Source organism: Brassica napus, chromosome C3 (assembly GCF_020379485.1).
Source record: "Brassica napus cultivar Da-Ae chromosome C3, Da-Ae, whole genome shotgun sequence".
Classification (NCBI taxonomy): Eukaryota; Viridiplantae; Streptophyta; class Magnoliopsida; order Brassicales; family Brassicaceae; genus Brassica; species Brassica napus.
In genome coordinates, this window is record NC_063446.1 from 61,367,491 (window position 1) to 61,383,636 (window position 16,146).

At 34.8% G+C, this 16,146-nt stretch overlaps 2 protein-coding genes and 1 pseudogene across 2 annotated transcripts; 1 reads left to right on the forward strand and 2 right to left on the reverse strand.

The window, feature by feature from the left end:
* Window positions 1–9,543: 9,543 nt before the first annotated feature.
* On the reverse strand, window positions 9,544–11,076 carry LOC106376334 (annotated as a pseudogene).
* Window positions 11,077–11,856: 780 nt separating this feature from the next.
* Window positions 11,857–12,883, forward strand: BNAC03G62080D. The gene has a single exon (XM_013816397.3). It carries the CDS (start codon window positions 12,157–12,159, stop codon window positions 12,748–12,750), a length of 594 nt encoding a protein of 197 aa, XP_013671851.1. The 5' UTR covers window positions 11,857–12,156; the 3' UTR covers window positions 12,751–12,883.
* A 30-nt stretch (window positions 12,884–12,913) lies between these two features.
* Window positions 12,914–14,278, reverse strand: BNAC03G62090D. Its single transcript, XM_013815015.3, has one exon. It carries the CDS (start codon window positions 13,811–13,813, stop codon window positions 13,478–13,480), a length of 336 nt encoding a protein of 111 aa, XP_013670469.1. The 5' UTR covers window positions 13,814–14,278; the 3' UTR covers window positions 12,914–13,477.
* Window positions 14,279–16,146: the final 1,868 nt, after the last annotated feature.

Genomic DNA, 16,146 nt, shown 5'->3' on the forward strand with positions numbered 1-16,146 from the left:
TGTGACAAAGATATAAACATATGTATTATATATGTTATTTGGATATGATACTTGAAAATATATGGACGCATCTTAGTCGAATTGAATTTTTGGTCATAAGTTAGGTATTGGATATCTATGTCATTGCTTAACTTACACAAAGATTTCAATTGAGCGCACATTTAAATTCCAAAATACATACATCAAAATTTCGTCGTTTGATTTGAATGCCTGAGCCTAGAAGTGGATAGTTTTCTTCTTTTGTTTCAAAAGTCGACTACTGCTCTTTTCATAGTAAAATGACGGAAAGTGGGGGTTCTTTACCCAAAAATTTCGTTATTATGGTTTTTAGAAAGTTATCAGGGGCAATAAAGGTTTTGCAATATTTTGATGGAAAATATAAACAATATGCATCAAGTATTCCGAATTTATTTAAGTTTATCAAAATATATGTTTGTAATAGCATGTTGATTTGTGCTCTCAAATAAAGTTGAATTAGTAGATCTTGAATGCTGAAGCACGAATATTTACTTTTAGCATGAACATCTGCTTATTACATTTATATAGCATTAGCATGAACATCTGCTTATTACATTTATATAGCATTACGTAGCATATTACTTTACAAGTACAACGCATCAACACAGCTAGTATGATATGCATCATCGCATAATTGAACGTAAAATCAATACTTTTATCTTTCTGAAGACAAAATCGATATCTGTCCCTCTTTTTAACTATCTTGTTAGGAATATTATCTTTATAAAACAATTATCAGATGAAAGAAAATACAATAAGTTGTCCAAAAGCTATATAAGGTACAGTACCGGGCCAGTATCACCAGGCGCCTAAAGCCCAAATACTCCGAACTTGCATGTAAAAAATATTGTTATTTAAATGTTGCCCAAAAAAGTCGAACCCTGACCTTGTATAACATCTGTATCAGACGAAACCACTACAATACAAAGGATCCTTTGTATTTTGGCGTCCCTTAAATATCTAACATTATTTGTCGCCTAAAGCATAGGTTTTATGAGCTTTAGTGCAGGGCCGGCTCTGATAAGATATAAACTTTTCACGAAATATAGCGTGTTGAGTAGATCATATATCTGTACGGAGGAAAAAAAATTCAAGTACTTAAAAAGTTGACCTTTCATTGACGTATGAACCTATTTTTATTCTAACTTAATTGGTCGACCTCTTTTTTTTTTGGTAAAAGTTGGTCGACCTCTTTACTATTAAATCAAAACAAAACGCACACATTTCAGATAACATATTTCTTGACACTTATCTACTACAACTACAGATACAAATATTATGTGTAAAAAATGTTAAGAAGAGAGAGCCAAACGCACCCTCAAAGGTCCACATGCTCCGAATTAAAAAAAAGCTCACCTATTATTCATTTACTTATCCATCTTTTGCATGTGTCGTAGATCATCTTCAACTCTAGTGCAAAAAAACTGTATTTTCCACTCCATTTTACAGTTATTTTTTGCAGCGGAGTTGAAAATGCTCTTAAAATTCCGATTAGGTTGTAGTTACCTGTATCGCATGATTTTAAGCTGATTTATGGACTGCCAGAATCTACTCAGGATTTTCCCGAGAATGTTAATCGTGGCGGTGTATACAATTAATCTATGTCCCATAATTCAACATGGCCTATGTGTCATCAGAGCGTGAGCTATCTTAGTGTACAAAACAGCTCAGGAACACCTAATTTCCTTCACTCCATGTGTCACGCTCCATTATTAGTTATCTTCTTCTTCCTCTTAGTTTACCAACAACAGTACATTAAGTATATTATCGAAATTAAAAAATAATAACCAGCACAGAATGCATGGAAATTTCGCAAGTAAATCTTATTCCTTATATTTGTTGTTCTAAAATGTAAAATGTTTAAAATTTTGTTGATGTTTCAAGGGATAATTTGCTCAAAAACAAAGAAAACTAGTGAAATTAATTAAGTGCCAAAAACAGTAAAAGTAGCCAAAAACTTATTGACATGGTGCGATGAAAATTGTCGAAACTACCCCTTTAGTATAGCGATGTTTCTGTTTCAGAAAGTGTAGGGCAAGTACAATTAGCATCTTCAGATATATTTGTAAGTACAATAGGATATATAAAAGATTTTGGATTAGATTTCAAAATTTTCTTCGTTCAGAAAGAATGGATTGTGCTCTCCAGCGGTGAAACCTTCTCCCCAGAAAAAGAAATCCAGGTAAAAGATTTGCATCGGTAAAATACGAAGCTTGTGTAATGAAAAACTTGTACTATTTAGCATACAAGTTTTCATTCTTCATCTTTTTACTCTGTTTTTTTTTTACATTTTCCTAATGAATTAAACAACATCAGAGAAGATCAGTTCATAAGTTTCTCTACTTTTTTCTTCGAACAGCCGAAGAAGGTCTTGAATTTCTCTGTTTCTTTTTCCATTTTCTTCCTCTACATAATCACTTGAGCGCATCCAACCATTCATCATCACAGTCCTGAACAAGATTATGAGTTCTCTCTACCGGAGTTCATCATCTATTGTTCAAAGATTCCCCGGATCACTTTTCCAACGGTACCGTCTTGGAATTAGTTGACTGTCTGGTCGTGTATATGGTTGTTATTCGTTTAGCCAGCTAATCAAAATATGAACTTTGTCTACTTCACCATCCTCCACGTGATTCATTTCTACGTTCGAAGACCTTTGAGCTGCCACAACAAGTTAAAGACTTCTAATATGATATAATAAAGAGCTATACTATGATAATATGATTATTAGACGGCTACAATATATCATGGATGTACGTATTAAATCTTAGCTTGTGCAAAGAGGAGTTTAGCCGGTTATAAATTATTCAAATATATTATTCTTGAAAATGGTGGTTACTTATATTTTAAGTTAGCCATACACTTTAAAAAGTCCAAAAATGGTCAGAATATTGATTTGCTTATCAGAGATGTAAACTAACGTAAAGATCATAGTTAGTTGTTTTATATTTTGTTCAGTGAAACAGAGTGAATTAGTCTTGTAAACCAGGTTCAATAAAATTGTTGGTTAGCTATCTAAAATAATTTATGGTTCGAAATCATAAAGCTTAACCATAAACCAAAAGTTGTAAACCCTAAACAAAATATACTAAGACCTAGACGCTAAAGTCTAACCACAAACCCTAAATCAATACCATAAGCCTTAACCAAACAACAACACCTTTGACCATATACCATTGATCAAAAACCCTTGACACTATAATACTATACACTAAACCGTATAGACAATTTCATTAAGTCTAAGGTCTGGTAGATAGAAAAGAAATATAAGTCAATTATCAGATGTCCAATTTTTTATGTGGACAATTTTTTTTGTGGATAGTTACCACATTTTTTGGATGGCTAACACAATTAATGAACATGTCAATAATAAGGTCAGCTATAAATTATCATACCCCTACACTCTATAGTATTAACCATAAATTTAAATCCCTTAACCCCCTACGTCTATGATATAAGATTGCTTGTTAGTTTTGTACACGGCTGTGTAACTAGTTCGATAGCTTGTTAACACATTTTTTGATGGATAACACAATTGGTTAAAAAGTCAATAATAAAATTAGCTATAAATTATCATACCCCTACACTCTATAGTTTTAAACATAAATCAAAATCCATGAACCCCCTACGCCTATGATATAAGATTGCTTATTAATTTTTAGACAGATGCGTAACTTGTTTGATAGCTTGCTAACACATTTTTTGGATGACCAACACAATTAATTAATTAACATGTCAATAATAAGATTATCTACAAATTATCATCCCAACACTTTATCATTTTAACCATAAATCGAAATCCCTAAACCCCCTATGTCTTTGATATAAGATTCCTTGTTAATTTTGTAGATAGATGTGTAACTTGTTTGATAACTTGTTAACAGACAACTTTTTAATGGTTATGAGAAACCTAACTTGCAATTATCTGGAATTCACTGTTATAGTACAATAATTTTTCAGGCTATCCATTGAATAAAGTTTTCGGTTAACAGTTTTACGAGCTGGTAATAAATTTAATTATCCAAACACTGCATATACAATAATTATCGCCTTTAATTACAACTAGAGAACCCACTCCTATTGTTGTTTTGATCAAGATTAACCTTTGTAGCGAGTTGACTGTTATACAGCAGAAATTAGGTACTTAATATTCGGGCTAATTCATTTGAGATATTCATGAAACAATCAGAGATGTGGATGTGTTGAGTACGAGTATAAGTACAAAAGCATGTTAGACTGTAAACAAGCATACCAAAAAGTTATGTCAAACCAAAGAATAACATGTGGCCTAACATGTAGTTACCATGTATATACAACACACACACACGCACATACACACATATATATATATATATATATCATACGGAGACGCAGTGACAGAGAGTTTCACCGGAGAAGCAGCAGCGGAGAGTTTCAATGGAGACGCAGAGGCATAGAGCTTTGCTGGAGACGTAGCAGCGAAGAGATTCACCGGAGACCCAGCGGCAGAGAGCTTCAACCTTGAGACAAGAAAAGTCTATCTCATGATCTTTCTTCTCTTGATTGTGATGATCTATTTCAGCTTCCATGACTTCAATCTTGATAGCTTCGTCAGGGACACAACAGCTGAGAGATTCACCAGAGACGCAGATACGGTGGGCTTGACCTGAAATGCAGAGTCCACGAGATTCACAGGAGACGCAGCGGCCGAGAGCTTCATAGGAGAAGCATCCGTAAGGTTTATCTTGGAGCTGGGCACTGTCTTAAATGGTTTCTACTTCTTCGGCTTTGAGGGTATTTAGTATTTATCTAATAGCATTTGGTTTGTGATACAGTGGTACTCTCACTCCGACTCGTTCTTCCTGGCCGGCGAAAATTCTCTCTGGAAAGGGAAGTTGTGGAGCTTGATGTTCGTCGTCTTCCACTTGGTGTCTCAAGCTAGAGAATTTAGGGTTTGTTACATGATTGAAGGTGTTTTAGAGAGGAAAAAAGATGGAGGCGGAGAGATGTTGAGAAATCTTTTAGATTAGTGAAGATACGATGGAAGAATATAGAATTTTGTAATCGTAAACGAGACAAGGATTGTAATTTTGGACTGACAATTCCAGTGAAAAATCCTGTGAAAATCCTCTGAAAAATTATGTCGTATCTTTTATATAACTTTTGCCTAAACACACCGGATATGAAGCTATAGGGGTATCAATGACCTCCAAAATTATCAACAGTGTAGAACAAGTGGCATTTTGGCAGTGTGCTAAATAGCATATAATTGGTCGGTAGACGTCCTAATTTTTCATGTTTCAATATGTAAAATATTTTTGTATTTTTAAGTAATTTAAATCAATTACATTTTATATTTTATTTTATAATTGGTTAAGTAATTTTATTTATAATTTTAGTGATACCTTTTATATAAAAATTAACTTTTTAAATATGTATATTTTTACCTAAAACATCCTATGCTTTAGAAGTATTTTTTAGTTATTAATCTTCAGTTCTTGAAGCAGTAAGACAACATATCGGGCGTATGAGATGATAACAAGTGATGTGACCTGAGTTGACCGGGGACGATTAATGAACGGTTATAATGACTTGTTGGCGGTGAAATTGGGTCCCATATTTCCCCATGCGCATGGCTTTTGTGATTATTCTCGCCGAAGAAAAGGTCCACCGTATCTCAGCCGTTGGATACTTATGAAGGGCGTAGATAGCATCTTTGAAAGTGCGGTCCATGTCACCGCATGTGGACAAACCTGCACCCTTAACAAGTTGCCATTAAAATGCAAACCAGCACCATAACCAACTTTCACCAACAGTATATCTTTTTGGAGCTAGCTAGCTAGCTAGGCCTTTTCATTTAGATAAAATGTAGAATAGCGGGTATAGACGGAAATGGATAATTAAGGTATTGAAAACTATTACTCAAACTGTATTTTTGAAAAGAAAAAACAATTTCAAATATTATTTGTAAGCGCGTACAACAAGTAATACTTTACGAAATTTGGGAAGAAACAAATGCAAGACTGCATAGATCAAATCGAAATCGACCTATCTCAAAACATTGAAGGATATTTAACGTACTCTAAAGGTGTAAGTTTTACCAAAGTTGAGTTGGCCTAGTGGTAAAAAGGTTATGGTTGTAACTACTGTCACCCGGATTCAATTTACGGTGGAAGATATTATTTACAATGTTTGGGTTTCTGGCAATGATTGAAAAAAAAAGTGTAAGTTTTGTAAAATTTGATAGAAAAGTCAGTCAAAATCATGCTTAAACTACTTTTGGGTATTTTAGACTTAAAATCCATACTAAACATCACAGCCAACAAACTATTCTTTTGGGTGTCTGAAATCATTTGGACTTCTACTCTATTAAAATAGAGTCATATTTGAATTCTACCATGGCATGTTTTTAATTTTGGGTCTATTGAATATGTTGTGATTAAATATAAAAATATAAATTTTATTAAATTCACTTTCATCTATCATCGTTAGGAGGAGGTTTAATACACATTCACCTAATTATTAGATTAAACATATTACTAAACTCAAAAGTACACAAGCTCATCTGTCATCGTTAAGAGCTTTGAACAAAAAGCCATCAACAACGAAAATCAAAAGCAATTCTCGAGTGGAGATGGATTTAGTCTTAAGATTTTCGATCTAAACAGGAAGTAGAGTTTTTAATTTGGATGTGGGAAGATCGATTGGGAACGTTTTCATTTATGGTTCATTATAAATTTGGTGTTTGGTCAAGTTTGTATATGTTCTTTTTGGGTGGTTTGATGGGCTTATTTTCGTGAAATTTAAAAGCTTCAGGCACGTAAAAGTGAAAACGTGGTGCGTGCTGATGGTGGGCGTAGGATGCGTCGGAGAGACCTTCAACTTCTGGTGCTAGCTCCTCATCATCCAACGTTCTACGTTAGTACTTTAATAGCTTATGTGTCTTTTTTTTTTGAAACAATAGCTTATGTGTCTCTTCTACGTTATTCTTCGTCAAGGTTTGAGTTTTTTTTCCAAGTTTAAACACAATATCAAATAAATGACATGGGGTTTCTGATGAATTTAAAGTGATAATTTATAGCTGGTGACAAAACCACGTGTTATTGGTTAGTGCTTACTATATATCCAATGAGAACTCGATACCAGTTATTCAAAAATAACCAATTAGTTTTTACTTTTTAGTTTATGTTTAATTTGTCATAGAAATAGCTTTAGACTATGGATGTTGCGAAAATAAATGAACTACTGACCTTGGAATATTTATTTGGGGTTCGTAGAAGAGACATCATATACCAACAGGCAACAACATTTTTGAATACCCAACCCACAATATTTTTTACACTGAAAATATTATAAATAAGATTTATATTGTTAAACAGATTTTTCGTTTAACGTTTTCAGGAATATTTTTATTTTATTAATTTCCTGTTTTTGTTCTTTTTATTTGTAGAATATATTAATTACTTTCCAGCTTTTTGGAAACAGTTTAAGCAATTTGTTCACTATTTATTCATTTAATTAAGTTTTTAAATAACTAAATTAAAGACAGAATGTCTAACATTGTTATTTGATCCAAACCAAAAACCAAAATAACCAAATTCAAACCATATTTAAATTCAAAAATAACTGAACAAGTACTATATTTCTTGAATCAAAAACCACATCCGAACCGGAACCAAAAAAAAAAAAATACAAAACTGGAAACGAATCAAAATTTATAAAATTTTAATAAATCGTAATTTTTATTAAAAACATAAATTATAAATATAAATAATTCCGCGCATCCGCGCGAGTCAAAATCTAGTTCCGTATTTAAAATTAGAACATTCTCCAAACATAATTTAGTACATGAATTTCCTCAATTCCCTTGTAAAATTTTTGGGTTCTTACCAGCATTTTTTCATGTGTTTATATAAAAATTAATGCAGAAAAAGGGAGAGAATTATGAGGAGCTGGAGGAGTCGTAGCGGTAGGATTATTACTGGCCCAGTGCCATAGACCCTTACACATCTCTTCGATCCCATACTTAGCCCTGCATTGATAGTACCATGCCAAACAAGATTGACAATGTTGTGCGTGCATTTTTTAATTTAGTAAACCCATTTCAACATAGTATAAAACTGAGAGACTGATGCATTTGTTCATGTTTTTCTTTCACAAATCTAATTACTATTTTTAAGTTTGTTTTATAATTATATTTATTTAATTTTTAAACTATTTTTAAAATTTAATCAGTAACATTGCGTATATTTTCTGAAGAAAATAAAACTATATACATAAAAAATATTTTTGGACCTTTTTCAATTTAATTTTCTTTTTAATTTTTTTATATAAAAATATAAATTTATAAGAAAATTGAATTAATTAACTATTAATAAACGGGAGACACAGACTTGTACCCGGGGTAGTTGCACCGTTTGTCCCCGTACTCAGCCAGCCGTGCCCATATGTGTTCGTTGCAGGATCCTAATAGAGTTTCTACTTGAGAATGTCACTTTTTTCTGTTATCAGTTATACTTTTCATACATCTCTAGTGAATATCAATCAACATATAGGTAGCGATAGCTGTACATGTAATTTAGCTTAATGAATCAATACAAACTAAATGTAAATATAAGTTTTTTGGACCCTTTTCAATTTACTTAGCCCTCTTTTTCTATGAAAGTAAACTAGTTTATAATATTAGCTTAATGAATCAATACAAACTAAATGTAAATATCTTGTTGTATTCAGTTTTTGGCATAGGTAATCATAATATATTTTTTTCCTTATGTGATTACATCCTTGACAGAAAGGAAAAGCATTATATAGCCAAATGGAAAAAGAGAAAAATTCCCAATTTTCTTCACCTCAATTAACCGAGATCCCCCACTAAAAGTCCAAAACAATGAGCGAAATCAGCAAAACTGCATGAAAAAATGGAGGTGCGGGGATCGAACCCCGTGCCTCTCGCATGCAAAACGAGCGCTCTACCATATGAGCTACACCCCCAGATGTTATAAGCTACACCCCCAGATATGATATCTTATACATTATAAAGTGATTAGAAAAAGACTCGAGTGGAACATTTCCAACTCATGGCTGATATGTTACCTGCGCGAGACATGTAACGTGAATGGCGAGTTGTAGTCAGAGCCGGACTTTAGGGGAGTCCCACGAAACATATGAATAGGGCCCCCTATCTGTGGGGCCCCCGCATTTTAAAAAGTTGATTTATATATATATACATTAATATAGTTATATATATAAGTATTAACTATATAATATTTTTGCTATTAAAATATAGATAAATAAATTTAATTGTATAATTAAAATTTGAACATATATTATATGTTGCTAAAACTTACATCTTTAATTTTTCCATAAAGAAAATAATTTTTAGACTAAATATTTGTTTTAAAATTTTATATTTTATCTTAAAAAATTAAATTAATTTTTTTTTCTAATTTTAAATAGGTCCCCGAGTTTGTCAGGACCGCTCTGGTTGTAGTACCATTTGTCACACAATCCCAAGATGTTGTTTCCCAAAACTCCAAGACAAAGAGGTTGTCCAATTCGCCAACTAACTCATAATAAAGTAACATAGTCTGTAGTTACTTCTTAAACAAACATTTTCTACACAGTACATAGAAGAATGAAAACTATACAGAGCAGTGAACAATCCTCAATCTACTTAGGCGCTTTGGCTTGATCCATTTTGTAATCTTTTTTCTTGTTCAGACATGCAATCATGGCGCAAACCGGACAACCAAGAATTCACCTGAAATCAGGAAAAAAACCAACAAATTATCAAGATTACAATGTTGCAAGATCTCTCAAGAACGAACATGTGCGTTGTTAACATGTGGATGGTTCACCTGAGTTTTAGAAGTGCTTGAGCACTCAACCCTTAGACCTTGACGGGTTAAGATATAAAAGCAATGATGTGATTCATCGAACTCTCTTGTGTAGCTTGATAACGTTCCAACTTCAACAATATCCGGTACCAATGTCGAATCTTGAGGACTCAAGTCTACCGATACATAGTTCCAACACGAAGAGAGGAATATAACATTTAGAATCAAGAACGTGTAAAAATGTGAAAATGAACTTACCCGTCGATAAAAAATAGAAGAAAAGACAAGGTCCTTGAAGGACAACAAACCGAGGAAGCCAGTCATCTACTTGGAAGTGGTTCACCAGGCAGAGCTGCCCAACGCTGAGGCAAGATTGTCAATAACAATACAAACACTACTTTGAGCCTCATGGATCATAAAATGGAAAGTGTTCATACGCTTGGGATAAAGAGATAGCCAGATAAACGAGCAGAGCGCAAGACTTCATCCACATGTTCCAACCTACGTAATGACAGCAAACAAGAAATGAGATTTGATATGAGTATAAGGGGAACAGTTCTGGAGAGGATATGACTATACTGGGCTTTGAGGTAAGCTTCTCTTTCTGCTAACTCAGAGAGTTCTGATCTAAGTGACTCCAACTCTGCTGCTGATAGCTCTACCTGCCCAGCAAGGATGATCAGGAGAGAAACTATTCTCATGAATGGAAAACAAAAGAAGAGAGGCGGTGAGAAAATGGAACCTTGTCTTCACCATCTGAGACCCAAGGAAGACGAGGAAGAGTGAAGAGATTCAACATAAGTGCTGCTCTTTTCAGTTTTCTGCGAGTCCGGCTCATTTACCATTCCCCGGTTTTCTCCGGTTTTGCAATTGTGAAATCGACCCCGGTCCGGTCAATGTTCATGTAAAGCTCCTATTGTAGGTCCAGTGGTTTAAGTGACACTAAATTGGTTATCTATCTCTCACTCCCCCAAATTCCATCATCTGAATTTAAATAGTTCTTCAAGTGTTTTTAACAAATTTAAAACAACGAATTTAAACGGCAAAAGAAAAACTTGTGATTGGTAAGAACATATTTTTCGTGTATAGTATGACACTTTCCCTAAGATAATTAGTGTTAGAAAAAGATAAGTAGTTTTATTATTGCTATTATTTACAATGAGAGATTACAATATGGGTGTTTGATGGGAAAAATTATAGAATTATGACTTAGTCAAGCACCAAAAAAAACTTTTAAAGTGGTTGGTCTTCAAGCACCACTTTTTTTTCTTCAACTCTAGTATATACTGTTCACTTCTACGTATAAAACTCCATATTGTAATTAATTTTATAAAATATACCAGTTTCCCTTGATAGTGATGCTTTTAGTCGACGGTCTATTAATTAAACCACAATCTCATATGCAGATATTTCTCAGGGCATCTTAATCAGCTATTAAATCAATAATTGATATATTATATAAGAATCTGTGGAACACGTGTCATATTTGTTTTGGTTTTGCTACCTGTGTGTGTGTGTGGATGTTACTGAAATATTAGAGTAGTATGAACGAGTATTTTTCTTATATTAGTTAGGCTAATTAAGAACAGAGCAATTGACCATTTAATATAGAATGCTGAATGCCCCTAGTAGCACGCCATCGTTTTTGTTATGGAATTTTTTTAATTTTTATATGTATTTCAAGGACTGGTAGCTGATGATATTTCATATAAATAAGGACTGAAAACAGGATAAATGTGACATATTCTTAATATTATTCTCAGACGCGTAAGAGATAAAAAAATTGAAGTCATGGTAAAACCGTTTATAAGACTGGTTAATAATGATGTTACGTTTGCTTCGTTTACCTTAACTCTATTACAAAAGCTCATGAGCAGACAAAAAATATATACACACACCGTACTCTGATGATACTCGGATGTATCAGTAATTATTTTTACCCTTAATTTTTTGAAATTTAACCAATTATCTTTAGTTAAACTTATCCTTTCGTGACAAAACATGGACTGAGAACTAATGAACTTGTCAAATGTTTTGTATTGTTAAGTAAGTCCTCCACTATTTCCATTGTAAAACAAAACAAATTGAATAAATTCGAATACCCCAGTCCCCAGGGTAAAGCGACGTAACGTAATCCTTTTACCCCAAAGCACACTCCACTACGTGTCTTAAATCATATCATACTCTCGGTCGCCTATATATATACTCGTGTCTCTCATAAATCGAATATAAAGAAAAACAAACTTGCAATTCTACATTAAAAAAAAAAAGAAGAAACACAAAACTTTCTTTCCCTTTGTCACCCGAGAAGACGAAGAAAAACATGATGGATTCTTTAGCTAAATGCTTCAACGGACTTCAAGAAATGCACGAGAACGTTCTAGAGGCAAAACCCATTTACAGAGACGACTTGGACATAAAGTTACCTCTGGATTGCTCAGTGGTTTCAGTAGAGCCCACCAAAAAGTCCCGTTGCTTGCAAAGAGCCAAGAGGATTGACAAAGCCGTAAGGTTCGAAGAAGAAGATGAAGACATGGCAAAGCATGAAGAAGGTCAAAAGCCACGTAAGGTTGTGAGGTTTCAGTTAGAGAATAATAAGATATTCGAACCAAAGAGGCCGGTGAGGTTCGATCTTGATGATCATGAACTCGAACCAAAAGAGAAGCCTCTGGAAGCAAAAGAGGGTTTGAATAAGGCTGAAGGGAAAGAAGAAGTTGTGAGGGTTAAGATAAAGGTGGCGAAGAAGGAAGCTGAAAGGCTATTAGCGAACTGGAAAAACGACAGTGTTTTGGATCTCAAGCATGTGGTGGACCAGATCGCACACGTTTCGGTTCATCAACTTCAAGTCGATGTGGTTATGGTTGCTTGTAACAACGGGCGACAAGGAAATGGCTGCTTGTTATCCCAGACGGAATAGTTTTTTGGAATTTATTCTGGACCTCTGGTTAATTTTTTTTGTAGTTTTAGGGTAATATCTATCTATCTATCAAGTCATCATGTGTATATATTTTGATGATACAAGTTTTTATAAGACGTATATATTCATCACTTTTAGTACAGTTATGCATTGTTTGTTGTGGGGTATGCCTCAAAGAAAATTTGAACGTATAGTAGCATTGAATAATCAAGACAATACTCAACCCCTCACCATTTAGTATTGATGTTCAGTCATATATACCTAGTTAATGTGGTTGATAGACTTATTTGATGCACAAAACCACATCAAATTACGTTATCAGTCCATCTATGTACTTCCTTATCACATTGAGAACGAAAGTCTTAACCACATTTGGTCAAGGCTAGTTTAATGAAAATAGATTTCTATTACATATTGACAATGTTCTAAAACAACACAATAATATGAAATTTTGACACTTGACAAATTGAACCTTATACATGAGAGAAGATAAACAAATACATAATTTCGTGCTTCTTTTGGGTTTTATGTGGGATAAATAAGCCTTCGCCAGTTTCAAACACCGAAGATATCTCACTCTGAGAACAAAACATATCTCAGATGAAAAATTCCATCGGAAAAAGGAGAAAAAAAATCCTGAAAAATCAAACTCCCCCCACAAAAAACTCCATACTCAGAAACATAAAAATAAATTTTAAAACCTTAATGATCTAAATTAAGGAAGTGATTACGCAAGTGTTTCTTCGGGCCATTCAATGATTTTGTCGAACGACGGTCTCCATTTTTTACTTCTCCGGCAAGACTCATCCTCTTCTTCTACCGCCTTTGCTGCGGCTCCACCGGCAGATCTCTCCGCCTCTAACTCCTTGAGAAAATCGCCTAAAGAGTCCAAAGTTGTTTCTCCTTTGCCAGCGTTTAACTGGAAGAGAATGAGTTTCTCTAGCTCATCTCTTCTCAAAACAATCTTCACTTTCCGGTTCTTTCTGTTGTCAACTTTCTTCAATTCTTGATTTTCTTGTACCATTCTTTCAATGTTGTTTCCTCCATCCAAACAGTTTCCCATTTTTAATAGATTTAAACAAATTGTGAAATAAACACTTTTGAGAAATGCCAACAAAAAAAGTGTAAAACCCGAAAAACCGGACTGACATAAACGATAAAATAAAAGCGATGTTAAGGAAATAGACGAATGTAATAGGCAAATACAAGAACGATAAGAAATCGAATTCGCAAAGAGACATGGAGTCGAGATATGATCTCTTTCCTTAACTCAAAATATTCGCTCCGTTAGTGAGACGGAACTGTACGAATATAGAGTCCCAGGATACAACCATGGCAGACGAATCACGCCTCACTCGTGATCGCCCTATCGAACTATAAACTCTACGAAACACTCTCGTATTTAAGACTTACGCTAAGGGATTTTCGCTGTTGGTTTGATGTGAAAAAAAACGTTAAGCCATGAAGGAAGAGGAGAGGCGAAATTTAAAGAGTCAGAGAAGACCCACTTCCCGCAACAGTTGCTGCACGTGGGCGAGAATCTCGCGGAGATCGAGGGAAGTTGAGTTCCGAAACTTCTTCCTCAAGACTCTCTCTTATCTCGTTTAAAACTTTCGAGAGGATAAAATGCATGACGTTTTTTATTTTCTAGACAAACTACTTGTCGTTTTAAATAAAATTGCATGCTGTTTTTTCTCAAAATAAATGGCAAAACGTTGAGCTTAACTTGGTCCAAAAAGAATAGTCTTATTGGGCCGGAGGCCCTCCACCAAGACCCAAGACCCAAGCCCAAGCCCAAGCCCAAGCCCATGCCGACGCCGAGCCGAGCCGGCCGGACGGCGGCGGCGGCGCGCGCGTGGGAGCTCTCCTCTCTCTCCAAGCTGTTTAAGCTTTCATGGTAAGTGAACATATATATATTGCTCAACTTCTCTTCCTCTAAGCGATGTGGGACAAGTCCCTTTACATCATAAATAATGATTCTTTGGGCTGTTAACTTCACAGGCCCAAGTCATTTGCTTTTCACACATTTCATTAAAGCCTAATGGCTATTAATGAATCCAACAATCCCCCACATGAATAGAAATGACTCTTCTAAACATATGCAGACTAAATGCAGACTCGATAGACTCTAAAAAACTATACTTATTCTAATCCTTACTAGACTAGACAGACTTATCGAGAGTGTTTGCGAAAAATTCACTGTGTTTGAGTTGGTGGCGTTTTTAAGCCTTGAACCACTCATAGTTAATATCTGTCGGGTTTACTTTACCAGAAGGTGAACATGATGTCTTGAACCAACCGGTGTTTTATGTAGACCGAGACAACAAGCATAACGCAGCTTCATTTTCTCGTAGAACTTAGTTCTCTATTGTGTTCATTGTGGCCTGAACTATTCCTGGTTTTCATGAGTGAACTTAGAGAATATAGCCCTGCATTCATTCTCCTAGAAACGGCCCCATTTCACTCTCATTAGGTGATTGACCATGAAAAGTATTGAGTAATACTCCGCTTAGAAGCTATGGAATCATTAAAAGCTTATGCTTATCCTTTACACATTTGTTAGCACTTTTCTCATCTTAGGAGCTGGGAAGAGACTACTTTGTCTCAAGTGCTTTGGTTAGATTCTGCTTGATTTTGTTTTCCCTTTGAACCTACGTCTTGGGATCTCCAGTCATGATAGGTAGGGTTGCAATCAAGCATCCTCATTCGTTATAGGCTTTAAACCCATTCCTTTTGATGATTTAGCAACAACATCTCGTGGCAAACCTTTAGTAAATGGATCCGCTAGGTTGTCAGCCGATTTGATGTAGTCTATTGTGATTACACCAGTTGAGATAAGTTGTCTAATGGTTTTATGTCGTCTTCTGATGTGACGAGATTTACCATTGTAGAGATTATTCTGAGCCCGAGCTATTGCTGATTGACTATCACAATGTATGCGTATAGCTGGCACAGGTTTCTCCCACATAGGAATATCTTCCAAAAAATTTCTAAGCCATTCAGCTTCTTCTGCTGCTTTGTCTAAGGCTATGAACTCAGATTCCATGGTAGATCTGGCTAACACTGTTTGTTTGGTAGATTTCCATGATATTGCTGCTCCTCCTAGTGTAAAGACATATCCACTCGTGGATTTTGAGTTTTTGGAATCTGATATCCAGTTAGCATCACTGTATCCTTCTAAAACTGCTGGTTCTTTACCATAGTGAAGCCCAAAATCTTTGGTGTAGCGCAAGTAATTGAGTACCCTCGTTATAGCTTTCCAGTGTGTATGACCTGGATTACTTGTATATCGACTAAGTACGTTTACTGCATGCGCTAGATCTGGTCTAGTACAATTGGTCAAGTACATGAGACTTCCAATCACACGTGCATACTCGTTTTGTGAAACCGCTTCAC